This window comes from Macadamia integrifolia, chromosome 4, assembly GCF_013358625.1.
Source record: "Macadamia integrifolia cultivar HAES 741 chromosome 4, SCU_Mint_v3, whole genome shotgun sequence".
NCBI lineage: Eukaryota > Viridiplantae > Streptophyta > Magnoliopsida > Proteales > Proteaceae > Macadamia > Macadamia integrifolia.
This window is the reverse complement of record NC_056560.1, coordinates 21,887,551-21,915,541: the sequence shown is the minus strand read 5'-3', so window position 1 is coordinate 21,915,541 and position 27,991 is coordinate 21,887,551. Positions and strand designations below refer to the sequence as shown.

Here is a 27,991-nt window from a genome sequence, read left to right as displayed (position 1 = left end):
CTCTTTATCACCAGCTCATACCTGCATCCTCCACGTGAGTTGAGGCTGGGTCCACAATAATTTTACTACCATCCATCTTTTCGTTAAAATAAAAAGATTAAAATCTGCAAAGAGGACAGCAACTGCAGTCAATTTTTACGAGAGAATTACACAGCTCATCATTTTTTTTTCTGATATCTCTCCATTTTTCTTGAATAGAAATTATGGTGGTAATTTAATATTTCTCAAGGATAATTTTGTCAGAACGTGTTTCTTCCGTTAACACATCCGTTGAAGAAGTGCAACCAGTGCACACAAGCTTCCCGCTGACGCATCCGTTACTCTGACAAAAACGCAACCGTTACTCTGCCAAAAACAAAACGCATCCGTTACTCTGCCAAAAAACAAAACGCAACCGTTACGTTCCTCGAGATATTCGGCCATGGGTCGGGATCTATGGAATCGCGAGAAATTGCGATTTTATCGAGCCGATTCTGGACCTTCTGGTACCTGGGCCCTAAATAAAACAAAGAAACGGGAAATAATTTATTTATTTATTTATTTTTGGTAGAAAAATATTTTCCTATAAGCAAAAGAAAGATAAAGCAATAAATTAAAACGAGGCGAAAAGAAAATGAGAGACGACTTGCTCTTCCTCCTCTACTGGTGGTCTCCGTCTTTAACAGGGCGTAATCGCTCTTGAAAAGTGCTACTTCTTTCGTCTTTCAAGGATCATTTGCTATTCCATTTTTAAGTTGTGGTTGCAGCTACAATTTGAAGAATCGTAGAGGAAACCCCATCGATCGGGGTACGTTCTGTGTTGCTATCCGTATATGGAAGTATGAATCTATAATTTCATATTTTTTTCAGGGTTTCTGACTTCGTTTTACTGTCTTTCCTTCTTGGTTATGCGATTTTGTTTTAATTTTTTCTTTCGAATTTGGAAGGATTTGATTGATAGTCGAAGATTATCTACTGCGACTGAGAGAAAAAATCGGAATTTGCTTTTGACTTTCCTTTTTTTGCAGGCTCTCTTGTTCTGGCGTTGTTTGTAGCTTTTCATTGTGGGTTCCTCGTTTCTGGGTTTTATCTCAGAGAACTGAAGCTGAGACAGGTATGGTATCTGATGCTATGAAGAATCTTTTATCTTCGGATCGGAATGGAATTGAAGTTTGAAATTTGGTCCTCAAGCTTTTCGATTTGAATGACTTTAGGGTTTTGCGGACTCGTAATTTGAAGGAACGAGTAGATGCTTGAGAAACTTTACCAGCAAGTCGGTCAGAACTCAGAAGAACGTCAGAGCTGAAGTTATTGCTGTTTAGGGTTTCCTTCCGGTGTGTGAAGTTGGAGAATCCGATGCTGAAGAAGTGAAGCGATTTGAAGGTGGTGATTCGTAACAGTCGGAAAGATGGTGGAGGGTCCAAAATTCACCGGAATTATATGCAATGACAACAGTCCGAACAATTTCTATGATTTTACTCAAGGGTTTTATGAGAAACTTGGTGAGGGTTCCAACATGTCAATCGACAGTATTGGGAGTTTGCCGACGAGTAATGGTGGGGGTTCAGTCTCGATGTCTGTGGACAACAGCAGCGTCGGATCAAACGATTCCCACACTCATATATTAAATCATCCTGGTCTGCGTCCTGTCAATAACAATTACTCTGTAGGTCACAGTGTTCTTCGTCCGGGGAGGGTTTCCCATGCGCTGAGTGATGATGCACTGGCACAAGCCTTGATGGATAGCAGGCACCCCACGGAAGGGCTGGCGAATTATGATGAGTGGACAATCGATTTGAGGAAGCTTAACATGGGGACTGCTTTTGCACAGGGAGCTTTTGGGAAGCTATATAAAGGGACATACAATGGTGAAGATGTTGCGATCAAGATATTGGAAAGGCCGGAGAACAATGTAGAGAGGGCACAGTTGATGGAACAGCAGTTCCAGCAGGAAGTCATGATGTTGGCCACCCTTAAACACTCCAACATAGTCAGGTTCATTGGGGCATGTCGAAAACCCATGGTTTGGTGCATTGTGACAGAGTATGCAAAAGGAGGATCAGTCCGGCAGTTCTTGATGAGGAGGCAGAATCGATCAGTGCCATTGAAGCTGGCCGTGAAGCAGGCCTTGGATGTTGCGAGAGGAATGGCATATGTGCATGGGCTGGGCTTCATTCACAGAGATCTGAAGTCAGATAACCTGTTGATTTTTACAGACAAGTCCATCAAAATTGCAGATTTTGGTGTGGCACGTATTGAGGTACAGACTGAGGGGATGACCCCAGAGACCGGAACTTACCGATGGATGGCTCCGTAAGCATCTTTCCCTGCTTGTGAAAATTTCTTTTTTTTAAGATTTATCTTTTGCTTGATGGTTCTGATTGTTCCTTTTTCTCCTGTGGTTCTCAAAATTTTACCAACTCCTTATGTTAAATTACTCCCCGGCATGTGTAATTGTCAATGATGGTTTCTGTTTTAGTATCAGGTGTGGCTGGATTTTCATGATGATCGATTACATTAGTTAATAATCTGTGGATTATGTATGTTTTGCATGATTCTAATGTATTTTGATGATGTGGTTTTCATGTGCTGTTAAGTTTTCTGTGTGCAGCGAGTTTCTTCTATTCAGTTGAGGGCTTTGCTGTACTTTTGTCTTGCTTGTGCTGTTCAACCTTCCCTATTCCAAAACGATGGTTATTATTATGTGCATCCACCAGCCTTTGTTGCTTTAGAATAGTTGCTCTTTCTGGCATTTTGATTTGTGAAAATCCTTTTGACATATATACATTGTGGTTTGAGGAAAATTATTACTTGTTAAACAGAATGTGGTTCTATGTTTTTGTAAGTAATGAATTGGTTGGAATTCAGCATCTCTCTTAAAAAATTGACACTGCTTGTTTACCTACTTTGCTATCTAATGACTTCTAGGGAACTGGATGTTTGTGTCTTCCCCCCCCCCCACCCCCAAAAAATTATCACTTGCATTGATTCTAATGCTGCATGAATGTTTACATACCCACATTCAATAGATTCAAGCATAGAGGTTTTTGAATTCAGGTTCAAAACAAGAATTTAAAGGTTTGTGTCAAACCCAGCATCATTCCTAGGGGATACCAATCTGGATCGGTTGGGGTTGACTGTTCTTTTATATAGATCTCCCTTCCCATTTGCAGACAGCTGGCTCCTTTTCAATAGAAAGGAATAGCCAAACCATCCCAGCTCGCTGGTCAATCTTGGAGTTCTTATTGGATGGCAAGCTAGAGATGGACGACTATACATATAAAGTATGACCTTGGATAGAGCCTATTGGAGTGCAAGGATCAATGTAGCCGACCCTGTTTAGCTGAGATTTCCTAACTTGTTGGGCTATGCCTCTTTCCTCTTATTTTCATCTTCCTACTCTCATCTTTACATATTTTCCTTTTACCTTTCTTTGTTTGGATTTTTTTTTTTTTTGTATGGATCCATGTAACTGACCCCATTAAGTTGGGACAAGGCTGAGTTTGTTCTTTTTGTTGCAAAACATTCTTAGCTCACCCCCTCTTTTTTAGTTAGGTCCCAAGAAGAGTTGATTAAGAGGTCATTTCTCTGTTGAATCCCTATTATTATGTGTCCATGTTATGTCTTCGAAGTGTATGGAGCTGTCATCGCATCCAGAATTCTTTGTTATACAACATTTTTATATAAATTTTAATGAATATTATCATCCCGCTGATCTGAAGTATTGATGTCCGACACAGAGAAACATGCTTAATTTGTTTATGGCATTTAGAAGATATTTTTTTTTAATGCTATTAAGTCAGCAAGAAATATATTAATATTTTAATATTGAGTAATGTACAAAGAATATGTCTAAGCATACCCAGATGGGAAATACAAAACCCAAATATCTTTACTCTCACCTTTTTTGACATTGCCATAGCGGAAAATAAAGACAGAAAAGGGACTCCATTGACTCAAGGATCCACCTTTGGCATTGCCATCAGCAGAAACCTCAAGACCAAGGAGCTACAAAGTAACAAAGATGTTCCTAGGATAGAAACTTATAGTTATCCATCAAAAAGATATTCAGGCCTCCCTTGAATGTCCCAATTTATGTCTTCTCTTACGAACTGTGGACTTGCCTCCCAAAAGAAAGATGTATGCTGATTAGAACTCCCTTTAGCCAGAGCACTGCCACAGAATTTACCTCCCTATAACAATGAGAGATCTTCCAAGATATGGATGCAAGGTATGAATAAAAAAGAGTTCCATCTTAATGCAGGAATAGATTACAAGAATTACCCCAGGAGTTTACAACCCCAAACAAGACAAATAGGACTAAGAAACAAAGAAATAAGACCATCAAATAAACCCCCAAGGATACAATATCCATATAGGAGAAAAATCAACCAAAAACCCAACCCGATAGGAGAGAGAAAGACTTGCTATAGAGTTGGAGAGAGAGGGGTGCGGCCAGGTCTGTAGGAGTCCAATTGAGTTGCACTCTTGGGCGTAGTTAGTCCCTAGGAAGGGTACAAAAACCCCCAAAGTTGAGAGGATTCTGACGGCTGGTTGTGAAGTTACGAGCTTTCTTGATTTTCTGACTTAGGAGAGAAAACTGAGAGAATTCTTTATAGATGTTGCTGCTGGCCTTGATGGTTGCTGTTGTAACAGAGATCGAAGGTCCCTCTTATAGCCTGGAACAATCTTTGAAGGTGCCTTGCTGATCAGGTAACAGAAAAGGGAGGAGAAGGAGATCGACTCCTCTCCTATTGGAACTAGGATTGCTGAATCAATTCTAGTTTTCTGGAGTTTCTGGGCAGAATCAATACAATAACAGTAGTAGAAATTAATAGATTAATGGTGATTGAATATAGGATTAGAAGAGAGAAGAAACAAGATAAAGTGGGAAAGGAGTGGCTGTCTCGGCTAGGGATTCTCACCTACAACTATCTCAGTTGTTCTAAGTAAATCTTTGCAACTTTATTAATTCAAAATCTAAGCAATATCAGTGCATAGGCTACTCTATTTAAAGATGACATAATTACAATCATACCTTGACTAGGAGCTAGTTTCCAAATAGGGCTAGACACTCCTACCAGGACTTGGACTCATAATAGAACTAGGACTAGACTTCTAACTCCAACATGGAGTAGACTGCCTAACTAATAGTCCATATAGGACTTTACAACCAACTAATGGTTTAATGGGCCTTTATTGAATTAAATAGCAACTAATTAAACTAATGACTTAAATCCCGTTTTTCTATCTTCTACCCATATTTTAGGCCCATTAAAGTGGCTCATTTCAAAGAAAACCCATGGGATCAAAGGCCCAACACATGCATAACACAACCTAAGACTTATTGCAATAAAATAAGCCCAAGTGACTTATCTACATCACATCTTTTCTAAAAAATCCAAGGATAGAGTTACTTACCATACCACCATCTCATTGGAGTTGCTTTCTATCCATAGATGATCATTCCCTGTGTCCATTGCCATTTAAATACCACTTAACAAAGCTGAGAATTCAGCAAAAAAGTTCGTCTGAATTTCCAAATAATTAGCAAAACACCCAATTAGCTTCCTGTGAGACATTGTTATTCTTAACATGCATTGTTTAACTTTAAAGTTTGAAATACTATCCTGTGAGACATTGTTATTCTTAACATGCATTGTTTAACTTTAAAGTTTGAAATACTAAATTTTTTAACTTTAAAGTTTGAAATACTAAATTTACCACAATGACACTATCTAACAGGTATATGCCCACAATGACACTATCTAACAGGTATATGCCTTCTGTTAGAATTTATCCAGTATGTCCTATTCATAGCAATAATTTTAGGACCATTCGACCAGAGTATTTGATAGACACTGCTTTATGCTTGTATGAAGAGTGCCAGGAAACTACTAGCAAATTATGCAGTGCTAGTGTTAGCATACTGTTGTATTCTGAATTCATGATAATGGTTATTAATTTTGGTAATTACTTGCAAATTTTTCTTTCAGATTGATAAAGCCAACTGTGGCTAAAATTTACGGGGACAGATTAAAAGATATGCTTTGCCAACAGACTAAGCCCAGATCCCATCCTAAACATTGTTTGTTTGAAGCACTATCATTTTCCATCAATCAAGAAAATAAATGAATAAATAAACAACTGGCATCGTGATCCGGCAATTCGATATGATCAGCATGGAGTTTATTAGCTAGGGTCCTAGGCAAGGATTAAAGTATCGGTCGGCCAAAATTAAGATACATATCAGAGGGTATCATATCGTATCGGAGATGCGCTAAGATACGCTAAAGATATGCACATAAATGGATAGGAAACACTTTTTATACACTTTTGCATATAAAAATAGTTAAAAAAAGCTATAGATAACATGTTTTATGCATAAACAGTAAATTGAGAGTATTGCACTAAAAATCCAAGGTTTATAGTTGTCCCATAAATGTAAAATCCTTGTTCTCAACCTTGATTTCCACTTTAGTTAGAGAGAAAAATGGTAGGCAGCAACTTTGGAACAAAAACACCTCAAAAAATTGTGTTTTTCTGAAAAATTACCCATCTTGGCCATTTTATGACTGTATCGGTACGTATCGGTGTGTATCGGTCGATACATACCGATACACTGATACGTACAGATATATATCGAAACGTACATTTCACTTCGATTTTGAATTTCTATAGAGTATCGGTACGTATCGGTGTGTATCGTATCGTATCAGTGGTGTATCCGTGCGTATCGGTATGTATCGTAAGACACGTATCGATACAAAAGAGTTTTATCCATATCGGCCGATACGGTATGATACGGACCGATACTTTAAACCCTGGTCCTAGGGCCTTACTTTTGAGGTCTGAGAGTCCTCAATACAGAAGTTTGTCTTCGAAAATTGAGGAAGAGGTCCTTTTTCAAGGGTAAGGATTTACTGCCTCTCCCTTTTTCCAAAAATAATGAAAATGAAGAAACAGCTGTTGGCCAGGCAGAAATTGTTATCTTGTATTAAGTCTATCTGGAATTGAATACACCCATGCTGAAGGCTAACATTTAGTGCTTTACTAAGAGCACCAACTTATCAGTGAATGCTTAGGAAAAAGCCATGAGTTTTTTTTTTTTTTCCTTTTGGGCTCTGTATTTCTTCCTTCCAGCCTTTATTGGGTATATGGCCTGCTAGGGGTAGTGGGAAAGGAGATACGGGGTCCAGTTTGGTCTCTTAGATATGAGTTATATATATCCACAGAAAACAAAAAAAGGGTTTAAGGCTACTTTGTAACTTGTGTGAAGAATCTCAAAGACAAGACTGCAAGAGGAATGTTCTACTCCATGCAAATTGCCACAAATTTTATACTGTAATTTCCGTTATTCTTTGTGATCCATGGGTCTCATGAACCCTCTTTCGAGCAATTGCAACTCTTGACAAACATTGCATGGATTCCCCTGGGTTCCTGTTTATTGAATTGCCAGCGAAGAACCAGTCTCTTCCCTCTAATCAGCTCCAGAATTTTCTTTGCATCAAATATAGAGGACAATAAATCAACTTAAAATCCATTCTTAAACCGGATGTAGTTATAAAGGAAAATTTAGGTGGGCACCTAGAGATGTTACATTCATGTAGCTACGATCACCACTTTGTATAATCAAAATCCAATCTTCCTTTAGCCTACATTTAAAACTTTCGCATGTGAAGAGATGTAACTATCTGTATTTAGGGGATGGATCTCCTTCCATTGATGAATACATTTAGAGTAGCACTATAAGATTTCCTTACAAGTTACAAATTTAATTTATCTGTATGTTGGTTTCCTAAACATGTATTGCATAAATAAATTGTTAATTATGCATTATTCAAAAATAAATTGTTATTTATGCATGTGGAGGAAGAGTGATCCTTATGGATGTTGCAAATCTACCAACCAACGTGGAGTGCAGTGGGAGAGAGCTTTGGGGGAACGTTGTTGGAGATACAAGCAAGTTACCAATAGAGTATGTAGGGATTGACTTTAGGGATGGTTGAGAGGAGTAGAGATTAGTTGATGTGGTGAGATTTTAGGAGAGATGAAACCCTCTAATTAGAGATGCGCTTAACTAGGATCTATTGATTTGATAACTGGGATCACTTCCTTTTAAGTAATTCTTTGAGATTTATCCTAGTAATAAAAGAAGGGCATACCCAGTGCATAGGGTTCCCTCCTCTGTGGGGTCTGAGGAGGGTTATAATATATGCATCCATAACCCCCGCTTTGCGAAGAGACTGTTTCCCGACTTGAACCTGCGACCACTAGTTCTTAATGGATTAACCTTACCTTTGCATTGAGGCCCTCCCTCTAGATTTTCCCTAGTAATTTAAGTTATATTTAGGTCATGTAGGAAGTCACAAGAAGGAACGGGAATGAGTTTAAGGTCTTAAGTGGTATGGGGAGGCCATGTGGAGGAAGGAGAACAAGAGGGATAGAGACATGTCTACTTTTGTAGTATTAATTGTATTTTGAATTGCATGAGTTCTTTTGTAAAGTAGTATCTGCACAAGCTATTGGTGTGGGGAATTGAGGTTCTTTTATTTGTTTATTGGTTAATGACAAATAATTTCGTGTAGTTAAATTTTGATCTTTTATTTTTTCTTTTTTTGGGCAAAAAATATTGTACTTGTACTGTTGTACGGTTCTCTTTAAAGAAAAAGTGCGTTCCTATAATTGTTGGATAGTATTTTTTTTATTTTTTATTTTTTATTTTATTTTTATTTTTTTTATTTTTTTAATGTGCTATTGTTTGATCTTTGTTGGGCATTATCAAATGTGTTCCAGGGATGACATGCTATAGGACTGGGGTTCCATTAGTCCAGGATACAAAACCTTTTCCATCATGCCCTAAATAACTGCCACGAGACATTATGGTTGGGCTGAAATTTGGTGGACATGTCATAGCATCGTCTATCCATGGTCAAATGTTTAGACAATTCTGGTGTTATTGCAGATGTTTATTTAGGCTTGGTAAGTCTAGGAAGTGAACTCAACGTGAAACATTGAAAATTCAAGGGAGAAAACTCATACATGTTGGGTCATACAGTTGAGTATTTCACCAAATTTAGAAAAGTGATATATGAACCAATATGTCGCTTTCTATCAGTCGGGTCAGCAATTTGGTTTTCCATTGTTGTCATCTGATCATTCATAATCTTCTGTTCAGTAATTATCTGCTGCAACATCTCTATAACTTTTACCATCAGATCAGGAGTAGCCTAGGTGAACCATCCCTCCGCCATACTCTAATACCATTTAATGTAGTAGTACTGTATTCGGATAACTCGAAACAATAACCAGAAACCAGAAATAGATGGGACCTAATATTCAGAGGATAAACCAGATGCAACACAATAGCTGATGAACAAAACAGTAGCTAAACAGGAGATTAATAAGCAGAAACCATTGGAGGGTATTACGGTAATTTATACCCCAAATTGGAGTTCAGAAATGAGGTCAAATAGTCCCAATCGGTCTCTGAAATCAGAACTGAGATCTAGACGCAACAGGAAACAAACAGTAGTTATTCTAAGGCCAGAAACAGTAGTTCATTCAGGTTTTGAAAAGGGCGAGGCAGAATTGGAAAAAGAGTTTAATCTCCAGATCTGACCATCAGAATTGTCTCAGATTTGACTAAGATCATATTTTAATGAAATAGAAGGTATGGTCAAAAGTTTAATGCGATTGGATGGCTGAATTTTTAAATCCAAAAAAAAAAAAAAAAGTTTGCATCCAACTTGAAGAACAGTACTTCCTTGACAGCAGCAGGAACAAGAGAGTGAAGATAATAAAATAAGAAAACCAAAAACTTGAGTGGAGGATAATAATAAGTTGAGGACCGCTCGGGCTTTGCACCACAAGATGTCAACCAGATCGAACACTGATTCCTTTACCTTGATTAGACACAAGGAACAATCGTCAAACATGAAGAGGAGCAGCAATAGCAGCAATTTTCATTAATCAAATTTGTGTAAAATGCTGGCCCCCCTTACAACCTTATATAGAGAACTCAAAAATAGACAGAAAAGGAAAGGCTTAAAACCCAATCATTAACTAATTGGGAACCTAAACTAATTAGGAAATTGAAATAACAAAGAAAATAGGATTCAAAACAGGACTGAACTTATAGACTCCTATTCTAGCCTAATTAAAATACTTAATAACAAGTAAAGTAAAGAAATTAAGACATTTACTTGACTAATACCATATGCCTAGCCTAACCCTTATTAAAGGCCCATTAAAGTGGCTTATTACATTGAAAACCCATGGGATCAAAGGCCCAACACATATAGAATCCAACCCTAGACTTATTCCTAATAAAACAAGTCCATTGCGGTGATGAATCTGCATCAGAAACACTTTTTGTTGTGGACTATGGCATTGGATGTCATAACTACTTACGCTCAATTAAAGAAATTGGAATTATTTCTTCAGATAGGTTATTAGTAGGAACTTCACATGTTGTGGAATATGTACATAAGATCTTATTTTTCCTCTAGAATGTTCTTGATTAATAACTCTTGATTGATGCATCCTATTGGGCCTCCATACAATGAAATGTAGTAATTGAAGGAATCCCTCAGAAGGGAATTAGTTAATTGTAAATATTTCCATGGCAATAGTAAGACTTGATGAGAAGGAATTTTTATTACCAGATATTATTACTAGATAACTATCATGTGATGGTGGATGTGGATATCACCATACAATGAAATGTAGTAATTAAAGGAATCTCTTAGAAGGAAATGAGATATTTGTAAATATTGCCAGGCTTGAGAAGGATTATTAACTGCTAGAGATTATGCAATGGTAATTATCATGTGATGGAAGATGTGGATAGTTCTGTTGGATATCTGAGTCTTATTTTCTTGGACGTGTTTCTCTATAAAGAAAAGTAAGAATGTAAAGTTATTCCCACGGATTAGTTTACACATGAAAAGTGTTTTGATGTTCTGTTTGTAGGGTACGAGGCTAGTAGATGTATGGGTCCCACTGGGGCGCTTGCGAATCATCTACATTTTTTAAACAACTTATGGAGAAGAAGCTCCAATTTTATTTCAGCTTGTTTGGTAAAGTTGCCTGATTGCAACTGTTAAATGGATGGCTTTGGATTGAAATTGATGTGATGTCATAAGTCATTGGCTTCAAATGATTTTTTTATTTTTTGGGGTATTCTGTCTGGGGATGCCTAGACATTAATCTTGTACCATTTTCTTACATTATTAATATATACTTTGCTGACTTATAGCAAAAAACGGAACAACTGTATCAAAACAATGATAAGAGGTTCCATTCAGAAGCCATTTATGTGCATACGCCAGTTGGTTCTTTATTGGTTATCTAACAAGAATATAACCAGGGACTCAGATTTTAACGATATGAATATTAGATCTCTACTCGGGTTTCTAGGAAGTTAGGAAGGCTATCACTATGAGCCAACCAGCCACTTTAGGAGCTGTAGTATTATGCACAAGGTAAATAGCACTCATGATGGATTATTTGGAATAATTCTGGTGTCTTCTTCATTGTAGTTGGAACTTGAAAGTTAGCTGGATATAGTGGTGCTGGACAGGTTTGGGAAATCTGATACAAGTCCAAGGACTGAAAGTATTTGGGTTTTAGAAGGTCTGCTAACGCAATTTACGATATACATGCTCGAAATCAGGTCTAAGAGCAGCCATAAATGATGAAAATTTCCAAATACAAGTGCAGAAATTCATTATGAGGATTCATGGAATTTAATAAAGGATACATGGTAGGTCAGTACCTTCCTTTTGTTGCCCCATGAGTTTGAGTTCTGCAATCAAGTGCTAAGTTGCTACCGAACTCTAAAGAATGTGTCCTCTATGCCTTCCTGCTGCTAATTGGTGAATCCCCATGGTGTTTGGGGCTGTAATTTAAGCCAGAAGTGAGAGAAATTGGGACTGGTATGAAAATTGCTGTAAATCCAATTTAGTCTAGTGGGGAAAGTTGGATTTTCTTAAGTTTTCAAGTCAAAAGATGGCGAAGCAGATTTTGGAATCCACATCAAACCCCAAACAAGTCCTATTTTAGCCCAAAGAGAAAAGGAGTAGGGAAGAGAAAGAGGGTCATAGCCTATTAGAGAAGAAATAGGGGACAAAAAGGGGGGGGTGTTGTTGCCAAGGAACGAAGAAAGAGGGGCGAGAAAAGGGGGGGCTTGGCTTCACACCAACTTGGTGTGCAAGGAATCACTCATGCTGTAGAGAATGGGAGAAGATCTCACAAGTTCCGACATATTTTCATTGCCTTCCATTCCATAATTCTTTTAAACACCCCCCAAGAGAGAGAGAGAGAGAGAGAGAGAGAGAGAGAAGAAATAACTCCCTAAGGACTACTACATTTTCAAATGAGGTTTGGTCTCCCCCCTCCTTTCCTTGCCCCTCTTAGACATTTAGTCCTCTATGCCCCCCTTCCCCTAGTTCACTGTGGCAAAGGAGATCAAGTCATCTGGTCTCCTTCGCCCACTAGTATATTCAGCTTCTCCTTAGTTTGGGATCTTATTTGTTCCCATAATCCTCTTGCCCCTTGTCATTAGATTGTTTAGTGTACTGGGCACCTTCCCCGCCACAGTTTCACTGTTTGGACTTTGGAGAGCCTTCTCCAACTGCCTTCCACCCAATCCTTCTTTCTCTACCAGCACATTCAGGTCTCTCCCTCTTGCTATCTTTGTTGGAATGGAAATGAAGGCTTCGACCACCTTTTCTTTAGTTGCCCATTTTCTTCATTTGGAAAAGAGTTCCCAATTCTTGCTGGCCTGGAAGGAGGTGTATCCTCCCTCCGTAAAGAGAATGGATTTGGATTGACATGACATTTTGCTGGTTCTTCTATCTGTGACTCTACTGTTAAGCTCGGCTTCTGCGCCGCTATCAACCACATTTGGATTGAACATAATCTTCGTATATGGACTCCCTACTCCCGGACTTTCCTTAAGACTTGGAAAGCCATCTAGTTTGATGTTAGTTCTAAGCTCCTCACACTTTCCCCCACACTGTTAGTGATACCCCAAGGAAATACTCATTGTTGTGTCTTGGGGTCCCCCTCTCCATCCTTTCTCGTCCCTCCACTTAGTTGGGTTTTGTTGGCCGCCTTTTTGGCCGTTTATTTTTCTTTTCTTTGCCCCTCAGGCCTGTATATTCCCTCCTGTCTCTTCCTTGATAATGAATTATTTATTCACCCAAAAAAAAAAAACTCCTCCTCCAACAATAACTATTCCCTAATTAGCTACTCCTTGGTGCAATCCAGGGTTCCAAAAATGCCAGTTTGAATCACTTGTAGGCCCACCCAACTGAATAAACCGCCCGCCAACACTGATACAAAGACCTGCCTTGTACCAGGTTTGGTGTTATAGTATGGACAGAGGGTAAAATGGTCAAAATAATGTTGGTATCAGTATCCTTAAGGGCAAAAACGTCCAATATGGATTGATAGGTATCTGTTTCAGAACTGGCCGATACCCAATCCAATACTGTGAACTAAATCCATGGAAAGGAGAGAAGAAATAGGAAGGAAAGAGAAATCTCAAATAATTGGGAGAAAAAGAAAGAAAGAAAAGATATCTCTTACCAGATCAAGAAAGAAGAGAGAGCCAACTTGTGATATCCTGGTTTCGACAGAAAATTGAGACGAAAACTTGAATTGATCTTCACTCATACCAAGTTTTGACCATATTTCGCACATTTTGGTAGTTTCAACCAATTTTGGTAGTTTTGACCAGTATTGACAGCCCATTACATGTCGAGTTTTGCCCCCCAAAAAAACCAGGCTTTGACCCATTTTACGGTTTCGTGCTTGGTCAAAGCCGGCCTTGAGATCGAGATGTTGATCCTTGCATCAATGGCAAAACCAAACCAATCAGATACATTCGATTTAATTCCAAATCATTGGGAGGGGGGTTTGGATTAATGGACCAAAAAGAAAGAAATAGACTCCACTAAGGACTTATTTCCTAAATCGAATTATCCCAAAATTGGAAAATACAATAGGACTCTTAAGTCTTAATAAATAAATAACTAATAGCCCATGACTTACTGAAGCAATAAAACCACCAAGCAGCTAAATTGATATCTACCACTGAACCACACAATAAGACTGCAATAAATGTAAAGATTATCCTACGTTATAGGACCATATTATTATATTGTGCCACATAATAAAGTACAGATCTAAGAACCAAATTGTAAGATCATCCATCTCAAAGTGTTGGGATTGTGCTTCTGAATTATTCCCCCCTTGTTTGAAAAAAAGCGCACCCTTGAGTTTTGTAGAACGGGAAGATTTTCAACACATGATCAAAAGCCATCCTCCTTGACCAGCCCCACGATCCAATGGTACCAAATTAGTGACAAGAAGTTCGTTGTTGAAGTTGCAAATATAAAGCACGGATCTGACTGGTTCAATCAAAAGATTAATCAGTTTATGCTTCTTCACAGGTGGCTCTTCAATGACGACTGGTTCTGTCATCGGTGGTTCGTCTTCTTGCTCCTCCACCCACTATTCAACAACTGATATCGGCTTGTCAAAGGTAGCTTCCGCACATCAAATGTGGGCAGCGGCTGACTTTGTAGTTGGTCAAGTCATCGAAACTCATTAAGATGTTCAGTACTTATTCATGATCACTCTTGTATCACCTGAAGTTCTTGAAAGAAAAACCTTTCTTATGGATCAATGGCCAGATTAGGCTCTGATCCTGATTGATGTAGATTGATTGGTGGATCTGATGGTGGTGGGCTTACTATTACTATAGAAGGGAAACATTCTAATCTGATGGGTTGTTATGGTCCAGATCTGAATCTAGGATCTAATGGTAAGAGTTAAAGGAAGATGGTAGCATATTTAATATACAGAATTTCAGATTCAGATTAAGAAGTTTCCAACCAGAATTTGAGGGGTCAATCGGTGAGAGAGAAAAGAGAGTAAGATGCAATGGGAATATAAGGGAGAGAAGATGGATGGTTGATAGGTGTTAGGAGAATGAAGATTCTATCATAAAAAAAGGATCGAGGGGAGAGAATGGTGGGAGAAGAAATAGGAAACCAACAAATTTGATGGTGTGAAAACAGATATTGGTTGAAGAAAGAATGAAGTAAGAGATAATGCGAGAGGAGAGAATTCTAATATCTATATGAGAGAGAAGATTAGAAACAACGACAACTCTGCCTTTTCCCAATTAAGTGGGGTCTGCTACATGGATCAGTCATACAATGTAAGGACGAAGAGAGAAAAGGGGAAAAGGCAAAGAAAATAGGCAGGGCAATGCAAGAGAAAAGATCTCTTACCAGATTGATAAAGAAGGGTGAGCCAGCTTATGAGGGAGAAGACAGAGAGAGCTAGCGTGGGGAGTAGAGAAAAAAACTCTTCCACCATCAATTACAACAATCAAACCAAATTAATTCATTCTATTCAATTCCAAATCGGGAGGCGGGGGCGGGGGCGGGGGCGGGGGTGGGGGGTGGGGGTTGGGGGTGTGGATTACATATTTATAGATAAAAAAGAAAGAAAAATCTCCACTAATGACTCTCTTATTTCTTAAATTGACTTATTCTAAATGTAGAAATTACAATATAATGTCGACGACAAACTCAGGCTTACCCCAACATAATGGGCTTGGCTACATTGATCTGTGCAAAGACAAAATAGGATATCATGGATTGGGGCAACTAAATGGGTTGGCTACATGCATCCTTGTCCTCCAATCGACTCTATTTGAGGTCATACTTGGGAGAAGATCTAAACTATGTATGTTTTTCCTCACTTTAAGTTCATTCAATCTGAATTAGATCACTCCTCATCAGTGGTACATCCCCAGGCCTCCGTTGAACATGGCAATACCAACTCAAATGACTTTCTCGGAGCTTATCATTTATTGAGACAGCTCCCAAGTCAGCTCTAACATGTTCATTCCTTCTTACTTTATCCTTCCTAGTTTTGCTGCACATCCATATCAACATCCTCATCTTTGCTACACATAGCTTATCTAGATAATATTTCTTAATTGCCCAAACCTCTGACCTGTATGTCATAGCTGATAATATGACTATCCTATAGGATTTTCCTTTAAGCTTTGAAGGGATGCATCGGTCACTCAATACTCTGGATGCACCTCTCTACTTTAGCCCTCTTTAGTTCTCTGTGAAACATTATCCTCTATATCATATTTATTTAAGGTTGACCCTAAATATATAAAATAGTCACTTTGCTAGATTTCTCTCCTCAATTTTCACCATTTTTCTATCCATCCTAGTGTGACCAAAGTTGCACATCATATACCGTCTTCGTTTTACTTATCTTAAAACCTCTTGATTTCAAGGTTGATCCCCATAGTTCCAACTTCGCGTTAATCCCTTTGTTTGTCTCACCCACTAAGACTATCATCAACAAAGAGGATACACCACAAAACCTTGTTTTGAATGTTCTTGGTTAAATCATCCATGATAAACACAAACAAATAAGGACTTAAAATGGATCTTTGATGTAGCCCAATTGTAATTGGGTGTTCACTTCCTTGCCTTCACATTAGTCACTATGTCATCATACATATCTTTATTTATATTCACATATTTATTCAACACCATTCTCTTCTCTAGTACACGCCATATTAACTCTCTAGGGACTCTGTTAGTCTTTCTCTAGGTTATGGAGATCTTCTTTCAAGCTTAAAATCTTTCCATGATCTTCCTGAGTAGGTAAATAGTTTTCGTTGTGGATCTACCTGGCATAAAACAAAATTGTTTCTTTTGAAATAGTAGTTTATTTTCTCAGGTGGGCTTCAATACCTTCTCCCACAATTTCATAGTATGATTCATCAGTTTTATGCCTCTATAGTTATTGCAACTATGGACATCACCTTTATTTTTGTAGATTAGAACTATAGTGTTTCTACGAAGCAGGGTGTAAGGCTGCGTTCACACTTGCCCCTCCCAGACCTTGCAGTAGCAAGAGCCTCGTGCACTGGGTTGCTTTTTCTTTAGAACTATAGTGCTTCTCCTCCATCATCTAGCATTTTCCTTGTGGTCATAATCTTGTTAGACAACTTGGTTGACCAAAATACCCATGAGGTCCTGATGTCTTGTATGAACTTCAGCCACTCCAACCTTTCATATATGCGTATATATTTATGTCTATATATCTATGACGAGTGGTGTCTTGCTGATTAATGCAATCTTCCGCGTCATTCCTACTCGAAATCTGTCACCATTAAATTAGGCTGCAAAATTGGTCTTCCCATCTATTCATAATGTCCATTTCTTACTAGCACTCTACCAATCTCACTTTTAATACAATCTAACATAATCAAAATGTCTACTCTTCTTCTCTCTCGTTTTAGCTATCTTATAGATAGCTTTTTCTCCTTCTTTGTGTTCAGATTATTATGGAGGCCCTCATATTTTCCCCTCCTTGCGTTTCCCACAATCTTCTTAGCTTCGTTTCTAGTAGTGTTGTACCTTTTTTTATTTTCCGTCTTTTTGGTCCTTTGTCATGTCTTAAAACTAGCTTTCTTAGTAAATAAAAAAGATCTCTTAATAAATAGAACAACTAACATTGTGGCCCATGACTTACCAAAGTAATAAAACCACCTAACAGCTGAATCGATATATAATATTGGGCCCACAATAAGACTGCTATTGTGGGGATAAGGTGTTGTAGTGAGAATTAATATGAATATTATGCTATGCCATAGGCCCATATTATTGCATTGCTTGCTCCACACATTAAGTCTAGGTGATGCAGTTTGGGCATGGAATTACTTGGGGTTAATTTTTGTAATTTGTTTTTTTTTCCCCCCTTTATTTTTAAAGTTGGGTGTCAGTCAAGTTAGTTGGGTTAGAATCAATCTTTATTTCCATTTAGTAGAGTTAGATCTTAATTCTGATTTAGAGTAGGTTCCTCTTTTTTTTCAGCTTCCAAATTGTAAAGTAGGTTTACTTTTGGTCTATAAATATCAGTTTGTACCCAACAATTTAGTTGGATTTTGAAGAATTGAATGAATGAAGTTTTTGGTTGAAACCAATGGCTGCCGTGAGTTGTGTGAAGCACCCTCTTCTTCCTCTTTCTATTTCATTTCTGGTTTTCTGTTTCTGAGCAGTGTTTGCTTCCAGTTTTGGATCGAACTCCATTAATCCTTCTCGGTCCTTTCCAATATTTGATAGAAGGTTCTACCCCTTAGGATGACCAACCCATTTGAGTTTCAGCCCCAAAGGAACCCTATTGGAAGGAATCGAACCAGCCAACAAGCTGTTTCTGGGTTTTCCGCCAGACCTGAGCAGAACTTTTGTTCCCCTTTTTATGTTTATTCTTGGTGCTGCTTGTGTGGAATCGATAGGCCATGGAGTGGTGATTCTCCGCCTGAAGTTTCAGGTCCAATTGGCAACTATTGGAGGAGATCTCCCAGTCGAACCCTCCTTGGGTCTTCCGTCTCATTCTCTGGCTGGAGGTAGAAGATAACTCCTCTTTGATGCGGATCCGGGTTCCAATTGCTTGAATCAGATCGCTTATGGCCCCCACCTGGTTATTAGAAGTCTCAATTGTAAGAAATAATGGCATACTTGTAAATATAGTGGGGTTTAAAATTGGAATGGCAATCTGGCAAATAACCAGAAGTTTCTAATGTTTTAATGGGTCAGTTAAAAAGAGAGGACACAAGTGGGAATTTGAATTATTGTTCATGGCTGCAGTTGGAACTTTTGGTGATTAAAGGACAAAGTGGTATAAAAAAGGGGTTTATAGGGGTATAATGGGAAAATCAGGCTGCAGTTGGAACTTTTGGTGATTAAAGGACAAAGTGGTATAAAAAAGGGGTTTATAGGGGTATAATGGGAAAATCAAGATTAAAGGACAAAGTGGTGTAAAAAAGGGGTTTATAGGGGTATAATGGGAAAATCAAGAAAGAAAAGGTCTAAGCATAACTCAAGATTGAAGATAGAAAAGGTCTAAGCATAACTCAAGATTGAAGATTCATCTTTAACCTTCGAACACTCCCAGAACCAGCGGAGGTTGCTTCGAATTCAGGGGAGATTTCTCATTGCTCTGGCTTCGGAAGGATCTAAAATTATAAGTGAAAGTCAGAAACTCAATGGCCTCTTGATCCCAACCAATAGACACATCAAACAGCAATCGAAGAAGGTGGGCTGCCCCTACAACTCAGATCCTGGCGGTAGTTTCAGGTAGCCTGTGCAGGTTGTGTCTCACAATAGGAGGAGCCTCATGAGAGGCCAAGATTCTAGGGCTTCAGTCGCCCATTGATAGAGAATAACCACACAAAGTTTCAAGAGGGAAGGAAGAGGGACGAAAGAGAACGAACCACTCCCCTCAAGCTGCTATCGTTGCTAGTTGCAGGGACCAAACAGAAAATAGAAGGGAAAACATGTAACAGATCGATGGCAAGAGGTAAAATAAGAGAGAAGGGAAAGAAGAGGAGAGAAAAGAGATCGCACCGGGGGGGGGGGGGAAGGGAAGGAGGTCACATGACCTAGTTTGCACCTACCTGGCACCAAAACACTTATTCAATCATTCTTCTAAACCTGTCAATCGGTTACAAGATTATCACTATTTATAGACTCAAAAGAACCCTATTTTCCTATTATGAAATTGACATAAATCACGAATTACTTCCTAAGATCTAAACTTATAAAATTAGAAACAAAATAAAACTCAAATTGGATATTCTTAATTAGCCTAATATCTACCAAGATAAAAAAGATATTAAATAAATTTTTCCTAAAATAAAATAAAATCTTAAAATATCCTACTAAACCCAAATCATCCATCCGGACCCGGTTTGTCTCGGTCGAGATTGCCAGAAGGGTCAACCCGGTTCAACTTTGTTTCTTCATCACTCTCTTCACACGATGTTTCTAAGGCCTGATCTGTTCTTTTAGGTCCATATTATTGTCCCTTTTCCCCACTTTATTACAGCATGCCATCGAGTTTTGTCTATTCCAAGATTACCCCTCTCACCTTATTACACATCCTTTGTTCTTTTCTCTTTGATTTAAAGTCCAACTATTTACCAATGTACATCCTCTTATGAACCTTACCTTTTTGACAAAATTGTCATCGTTAGCTTGTGTTTGGGTTTTAGTTGGTTAAGTGGGCCCATAAGCGATCGATTCCAAATTTGGAACCCAGATCCCCATCACTAGGTCTAAGAACCAAACTGTAAGTTCAAGCCATCTCAAAGTAGATTGTCGAAGTAATCACCCCTTCTCCAAAATTTCGTCATTCCATATTAATACTCTCGCATCCTCGCTTTTAATGCATTTGACATGGTCTAAATCTCTGCTATTCCTTTCTCTTATTTTGGCTATCCCATAAATCACTTTTTCTCCTTCCTTTGTATGAGGTTTGCATAGAGGTCATCGTACTTCTTTGCTCTTGCTTTCCCAACAATATTTCGGGCTTCTTTTCTAGCCGCATAATATCTCTTCTTACCCTCTGTTGTTATTCCTTTTTCAAGTCTTGAAGAGCTCTTTCTTCTTCTTGATGGCTGCTTGGACCTCATCATCCCACCACTCTTGTCTCTTGGGGTCAGGTTTACCTTTGAGAACCCTAGAACATCTTTAGCGACTTTCTTAATATAGGTCGTCGTCTCAGTCCACATCTTGTTGGTCTCTCCTTCAACATCCCACTTCCGTTGTTGGATCACTTTATCGGTAAATGTTTCTTAGGGAACTCCTTGTAGCCACCTGACTTTTCTTAGGGCATGCCGGCTTTGCCTTCATGCATTGCCTCGTACCAACGAACATATCCAACACCGCCAATCTATGTTGAGTGGTTAAGTTCTCTCAGGGGATAACCTTACAATCTTTACACAGCAGTTTGTCAGACCTTCTGGTTAGGAGGAAGTCTATTTGGCTTGCATGTTGTCCACTTTTATATGTAATTAAATATTCTTCTCTCATCGAAGAAAGTATTTGCTATGCTTAGATCAAAGGTGATCACAAAGTTTGACACTGAGGTACCTTTATCATTCCACACCCTAAATCCATATCCTCCATGAACTTCTTCTATCCTCTACGATCTCGTCCCACATGACCATTTAAGTCACTGCCAATGATAATCTTATCTCCGTGAAAAACACCTTACACTAATCCATTTATTTGTTCCCAGAGCTACAATTTATAACTCTCGTCTAATCCTGCTTGGGGTACACGCTAATTTTGTTGACAACCTCGTTGTTGAGAACAAGTTTGATGGATATATTCCTATCTCCACATCTTTTAACTTCCACAACTTCATTCGATAGGTCTTTGTCCACCACAATGCCTACTCCTCTACCGCGTTCGTCCCTCAAATATCGTATTTTGAAATCATCTACCATCTTAGCTCTATTACCCTTCCATCTAGTTTCCTGAATACGTGCAACATTGATCTTTCTTCTTCTCATGATGTCAATTCAGCTCCATATTCTTACGCGTGGGAGAGCTGATGTTCCAAGATGCAAATCTTACTCTACCTTAATGAACAAGATTAGTAATAAAGGGCATGCATGGTAAAGAAAAGTAAAAGGTATTCAAAAAAATTTTAGGATCCATGTTAAGAGGATTGGCTGAATAATAATAAAGTGTCGTCTGCCTACCTGACGCACCAATATAAGAAATAAATAGGACAGGGGTAAGCATAGACAGAATTCTTTGTAGCTCCAGAATGTTTCAGTTTATGCTCCTACCTATTATATTGATATACCAAGAGAGATGTATGGTCTAGTGAGGCTACTACGAATTATAGCATAGCAATAGGGCTCCTAGTACGACAGAACAAAAAGTCTTACCACTAGAGAGATGTAGTAAAGCAATTATAATGTTTAATTCAGTTAGAGTCGACCATAAACAAATAGCTAAACAATGTTGCGAAGCAGAAATACAAAGAAATACAATGGTACATCAATTAGAGCCTATGAATAAACACATAGCTAAACAATGTTGCGAAGCAGAAATACAAAGAAATACAATGGTACATCAATTAGAGCCTATGAATAAACACATAGCTAAACAATGTTGAGCGGAGCAAAAATACTAAGAAGCAAGTATGTTGTTACCTTACCAGTTTACTATGTTACTATGGTATATGGTCAACAGTAAATAGATGACTAACCAGTGCTACTTGGTGTTCTTGATCAATATAAATCAAAGAAATTTTCTCTGCTAGTATGGTATACGGTCGAATGAACATGCCAACAGAACAGACCTAAATAGAGACCATATAATTACTATGGAAATAACAGGGAGAAGTGCAAGTAGTATACCTTACTACTCTTAACCCTCTGATGTCGACACCAGAGATTTCAGCAGCGCAGGTAATCTGCACACTCCCAAGGCTCCCCCAGGTGACCAGTACGTACTGAAGGTAGTACCGATTGAAGCTGACTTATTTATTTGGGCGCAGTTAGTATCAGGGAGGGGGGGGGGGTTGCAGCAGTGACATTGGTGTAGGTTGAGAGCTGGTGTAGGCCCTGTTAAGTTGTGAAGGTAGAGAGCTGCAAAGCTGGAAGAGGGTCAGCAATAGGGCTATCAGTAAGGGAATTGGGGCAGAGGGATCAATGAGAGTTGAGAGAGAGTTGTTGGCGGGAGATTGAGAGCATGGTGGGCTCTGGTGTAGGAATTGAGCGCACTGGGGAAGGAGATTGAGTTAGGGTATTGGGTTTTATAGTAGCTAAATTGAGAGAGGAGCGATAATTTCAGGTTGGTGGTGGGGCGAGCAGGAAGGAGGTCGAAAGAGGAGATGGGGTTTCAAGGGATCAGGGGTCTGGGAAAGAATCGTGAAAGAGAGGGCGAGAGAAGAGAGAGAATTGAGAGAGCTGGGATGTTTGGGGGAGATATGCCGAGAAGGGAGAGACAGTCGATTGAAGTTTCAGATCCCTGGGTTGAGTAGAGAGATCCAGATGAGGGAGTTTCAGGACAGTGGCAAGATGGAGGGAGTGGGATCAGAGGTAAGAGAGAGATTCGTGAAAGAGAGGATGACAGAAGAGTAAAAATCGACGGAGGGGACTGGGTGTATACCTACCTGCACCCTAGTCACCGCTGCCTGAGGTGGTGTTTGGGGGGTGGGTTGTTCACCGGTGATCAAATAGAGAGCCGTTAGCAGTCGTAGAGAGCTGTTAGAAGCAAGACGAAGCCTTATCTGAAGTATTCTTGATGTAGATCGCATGTACAAGGCCAAAACCAGTCCAGAATAGCTGTGATTCAGCTTCTGTGGGAGACTGACTAGTCAGTTGCGGCCTGGTTTTTGGTTGGTCCGATGAAGCATATTAAGAGACCCAAAGACAGCTTGTGTGGAGATATAGTAGGAGGGGCAGGCTGCTGTTTGTGGGAGATTTTTTTTTTCTATATTTTCCTTCTATAGATTTGCTGATTTGTGGAGAGAATAACTTCAGTTTTTGTGGGGGTTTAGTGATTGTGTTCCATGAAGATACCGACCACAACTTAATGAAGGATATTGCTTCAGATTTGGTGGACCTCATAGGGAGCTGGTGAAGATCATGCTTAATACAATATTTCTGTCCGTGGAAGCTTTTCTTTGCAAGGAAAAGAAAAACAGTTGTCAAGCCGATCTGGATTAGGAGAAAAGTTAGGAGTTATTGATAATTGTGTGGGGTTTTGGTAGCTTAGGATAGTTTCTTTTCTTAGATAGAGTTGCTTATGTAATTAGGATTCTCTATTTTGTAACCAATTGGGGACCAAACAAATGGTGAGAGGCCGTGGGTGAGAGACCTAAGCTTGCCATAGACTACCCTATCCCCCTTCCCTATTACTATTCTTCTTCTTTCCCTTATTTTCTAATTTTCTGTTTTATTTTTCAATCATTCTGAAGATTATTCAAAGGAGTAAATCTGCTGCCGAACAAGATCCTTCATGTCCTAGCTCTACATTAATTCTTCCAGACACAGTTTGAGTCATTTAATATTATTTTCTTGACTGCTCTTTTTTTTGGGGGGGGGGTGGATATTGACTGCTCTCTTGGACAGCCATTACTTGGATTTATGGGGGGCCTAAGGCTTGTGAATATTCTCCTTGAGTTTCAATTGATTTGGTTGTGTATTGAAGGAGATGGCATACATCTGAAGATAGGTTCTATACTGACCTGTTGAGAGGGTTTTTTTTTTTTTTCCTTTGGGGGGGGGAGGGGGGGTGTTGAATAAACCTGTTAGAGGTGTTGAAGAAAGAAAATTTGTATAGTTTCAAACTAGGCTAGGTTCTTCTGTTATTTGCTAGAAAGCTCTTCATTTCTGAATTGCTGCCTGATTTATGGCCATTCTGGCCCTCTATGCAGACCTTTTCATCCTAGAGTCTATTTTACCTTTACAGAAAGGACCAGATGTGATTTGAAATATTACAAATTGCCCCTGAATTGTTTTTTTTTTTTTTTTTTCTTTGGAATTTTATTAGTTTGGGGTGGGCCCTTTGCAACATTATTAGGATCTTGAAATCCTATGTTGCACCATTTGTCCATGATTTACATGAGATATCAGTCCGCAAAGGAGGTTCCATTTGATGGAACAGAAATTACATGGAAGCGGGGTGCAAAATTATCAAATACTTGGTTTGGGTGTCTTAGATATTACATTCCAGAGTTGAACAAAAACAATCAAGATGTAAGGAAATCAGGCATATCACAAAAATGGGGTTTAGAATGGTAGATTAGGGGCGGGATGATGGTAAAATCTCTGAGCAAGTATGCCAGTGCTTGAAATGGGAAAGTTTGGTTAGGGTTTTGAACTTTTAGAGATGAGTTTTGTGTAAGAGAATTTTGGCTTTAAGATTTGGTTTTGAAGTAGGTTTATGGGAATGAGATTAGGCTTTAAGTTGTAGCGAAGCAAGAGGAAGGAAACCCAACAGTCATTAAATTGTTAATCCTTGACAAACAAGATGTATATTTTTAGTGTTGTTCTAATGAAAATAATCTGGTCTTCTAGGCTATTATTGCAGATCATGGGCATCCCAGAACCTGTGAATCTTGTGTCGTAGCATCTTTTTGATTTGCTTGTCCCCTTTGGATGTTAAAGAACTGCTGAAGAAATTAAATCCATGCCAGGGGGCCATAAGTTTAATATCCACATTACAAGTAAATGGGTTACCTAAAGTCAACTGGTCTGGCAAATCATCTGATGTCATCATAGTGCAATAAGAGCCTGAAGCATTTCGAAAGAGCTGAGTGGCTTCCAAATGAAAGTCACTCTCTTCTGTATCCAATTAATTTTCCTGTACGAGGCTTCAAATCTATTTTACATCAAAAGATCTTTGGTAGTATTGTCTTTATTTTCCTTCTATTTGGGAGTTCTTTTCTTAGTTGTTAGTAGATGTATTACCTTTAAATGAATTCTTCTTCTGGATTCCCCCTTAAAAGATTTAATGGAGCATGATGCCCTTCTAACAATCCAATAGATGAACCATAGATTAAGCTGGGAAATATTCCTTATGTGGACAGTGGACACCACTGTTTTCATAACTAATGATGATTCTTTGGGTTGTACAGTGATCTGATGTTTGCATCACTCAGTTTCCTTTGATATAAAAGTTTAGCTTATCTTGGACTTTTTAATTCCAATCTTGTGGAGCCTTTCAAGCAGAAATTTTTCACTGAGGGAGGGGAGGGCTACTGGTGTTTGGATCTGTGTGAACTGAGCATACATAGTATTGGTCTGTAAATTGTGCATGCACTTAAGTGTTCTCTTGAATGAAGCCACGCACACAAACATAGACAAGAGAGAAAGGAGGGTGGGATGAGGGTGAATAAGAGCCAAAGGTTAGAACCCCCCTCCTCTCTTTTTTTCCTTTCAAGGGAATTATCCTACTTTGCCACAAAAGGGCTCTCTTTTGGTAAAGTTGTATTGAATTGTGCTTTTGTGATGTGGTGGTGCTGACAGGGTATGTCTTGTTTTTTATGTATGAGCTGCCTTTGAACTTCTTACTGTCTGACCTTTTATGTATTTAATTGTTGTGATGACTTTCCTTGCTTATACTTGATTTTTGTTTGGCAAATGAGGACTGAATCATGCTTCTATTATGTTGATAGTATGGTAACAGGTCTTTCCATGTTCCGGGTCTGACTTCTTATAGTCCTTTCTATTTAAGATGGTACATATGAATGCTTTACGAGTTCAGCTAGGTTCTCTCTCCCCTTCCTCCAGCCCCCAACAGAAAAAAAAAAAAAAAACCAGGGTTTGAGTTTCTAACTACGCCCTTTCTTTTCATGATGTTAATTGCAAATGTGGAGTTATTATGGTGATTTATTGCTCTGAGTTTCATATGCTATCTGATTATCCATGCTAGTGCTCCTTGAGGGAAAATGATGCAGATCGAAAGCAGGATCAGCTGGAGGTGGTCTTGCTTAAATCTTGAAAAATTTCGCAGGAACAGATAATCGTACTGTAACTGTTCTATAATGATACTAATGGTATAACCAGAAACATAAAGAAAATACGAGGGAAACAGTAAATAAGAGAGAAAGGGAGAGAGAGGATTGTGGGGGTAGAGAAAATGGGGAAACAGAATTGTGGGGAAGGGAGGCGAGAAAGAAGAGACCACCAAATCGTGGGGGACTGAGAGCCATTACCTTAATTAAAACTCTTAGAAAGCAAAGACTGACTGAACGACGAAATCTCTCCCTTGGATGGCTAAGATGGAGTTTCATGGACTGACAAGGAAACTAAAAAAATAAAAAAAGAAAAAAGAAAAAATCTGGAATTTATAATTCATATTCCACTCTATCTTGACAACTTAAAAAGCTACTAAAACTAACCCATGATTGGTGAAGACAAGATTATAGAAAATCTGAAACTCTTGGAGTTGCAAGCAGTGTGGAGTCTGTACACCCCCCCCCCCCCCACACACACACACACAAAAAACATATAGGATTAAAAGCCAGATCTGAACTATCTCTTGGAGTTTAGCCAGAACTTGAACCAAGCCAAACCAGTCATACATTATCCCTTGTTGGAGGACAAGCTTATTGATGATATTTCAGTAATATACATGTGATGTTATTTCAAGCTACTCTTCAAACCGTCGCAGCTCCCTCACCTGTGTTGGCCTCAACGGAGGGTTTTTTATTTTTTTTTTTATTTTAATTTTTTTTACATACCTTTCAAATATATATGATTAATGTCCCTTTATTGAGAAGGCCCTCCATCGCTTGTGCCATTTCCCAAATGGATAAAATCACTTTCTAGATTAGGAATTTCCTTCTAGGGACCATTGACTATGATCTTATTATATGCCTCTCTTATTGTATATGTCCGATTCATTATGTGTATTTTTTACGTTCTTTTCTTTTCTTCTGGTTGGGGGGAGGGGATGAAAGTCAAAAGCCATTAATTTTCCACCCACTCCCTCTCACATTTCTGACTCTCTCTCTCTCTCTGTCTCTCATCCCCTGACCACGTGGGCTCCCCTATTGAAGAATCTGTTTTGCGGACCCCGATTGGTGTGGCATGGGAGATTCCCCCTACACTGGTGGTGTTTGAAATCCTCTCCCATATTTGTTTGTTGCCTAGTTTATTGAGTTCCTCTGGTATATATATATATATATATATATTATGTTATTCATTTACCAAACCGGGCTACTTGAGTGCATCTATCCTTGCTTTCTGCAGAGAGATGATCCAGCATAGGCCATATACACAGAAGGTGGATGTGTACAGCTTTGGGATTGTGCTCTGGGAGCTTATCACGGGTATGCTTCCTTTCCAGAATATGACAGCAGTGCAGGCAGCATTTGCTGTTGTGAACAAGGGTGTCAGGCCAATTGTACCCAATGACTGCCTACCTGTACTCAGTGAAATCATGACTCGCTGCTGGGATGCTAATCCTGAGGTTCGACCATCCTTTGCTGAAGTCGTTAGGATGCTTGAGAATGCTGAGACAGAGATCATGACTACTGTCCGCAAGGCCCGCTTCAGGTGTTGCATTACCCAACCAATGACAACCGACTGATCCTAATTTGGGGTTTTCTTAAAAAGAAAGAAAGAAGAGGGGGGGGGGGGGGG

General features: G+C 38.9%; 1 protein-coding gene and 2 long non-coding RNA genes across 7 annotated transcripts in view; all 3 read left to right on the top strand.

The window, feature by feature from the left end:
* Window positions 1–587: 587 nt before the first annotated feature.
* Window positions 588–27,991, top strand: part of LOC122077052 (serine/threonine-protein kinase STY13-like) — a 27,775-nt gene continuing 371 nt past the window's right edge. Inside the window, exons 1-4 of one of the 5 annotated variants that reach the window (XM_042642815.1) lie at window positions 588–787; window positions 1,008–1,093; window positions 1,194–2,292; window positions 10,954–11,304. In XM_042642815.1, the coding sequence (XP_042498749.1) occupies window positions 1,388–2,292; window positions 10,954–10,966 (918 nt within the window). In that variant the 5' untranslated portion in view covers window positions 588–787; window positions 1,008–1,093; window positions 1,194–1,387 and the 3' untranslated portion in view covers window positions 10,967–11,304. Of the gene's footprint in view, window positions 819–1,007; window positions 1,094–1,193; window positions 2,293–3,152; window positions 3,701–10,953; window positions 11,305–27,598; window positions 27,980–27,991 lie in introns of those variants that run through there. The other 4 variants (XM_042642814.1, XM_042642812.1, XM_042642811.1 and 1 more) reach the window with 4 other exon arrangements.
* LOC122077054 lies at window positions 5,610–5,952 on the top strand. Its single transcript, XR_006139683.1, has 2 exons — window positions 5,610–5,724; window positions 5,755–5,952. It is a non-coding gene; the product is annotated as an uncharacterized LOC122077054 (long non-coding RNA).
* Window positions 18,762–22,014, top strand: LOC122077053. Its single transcript, XR_006139682.1, has 2 exons — window positions 18,762–18,902; window positions 18,937–22,014. It is a non-coding gene; the product is annotated as an uncharacterized LOC122077053 (long non-coding RNA).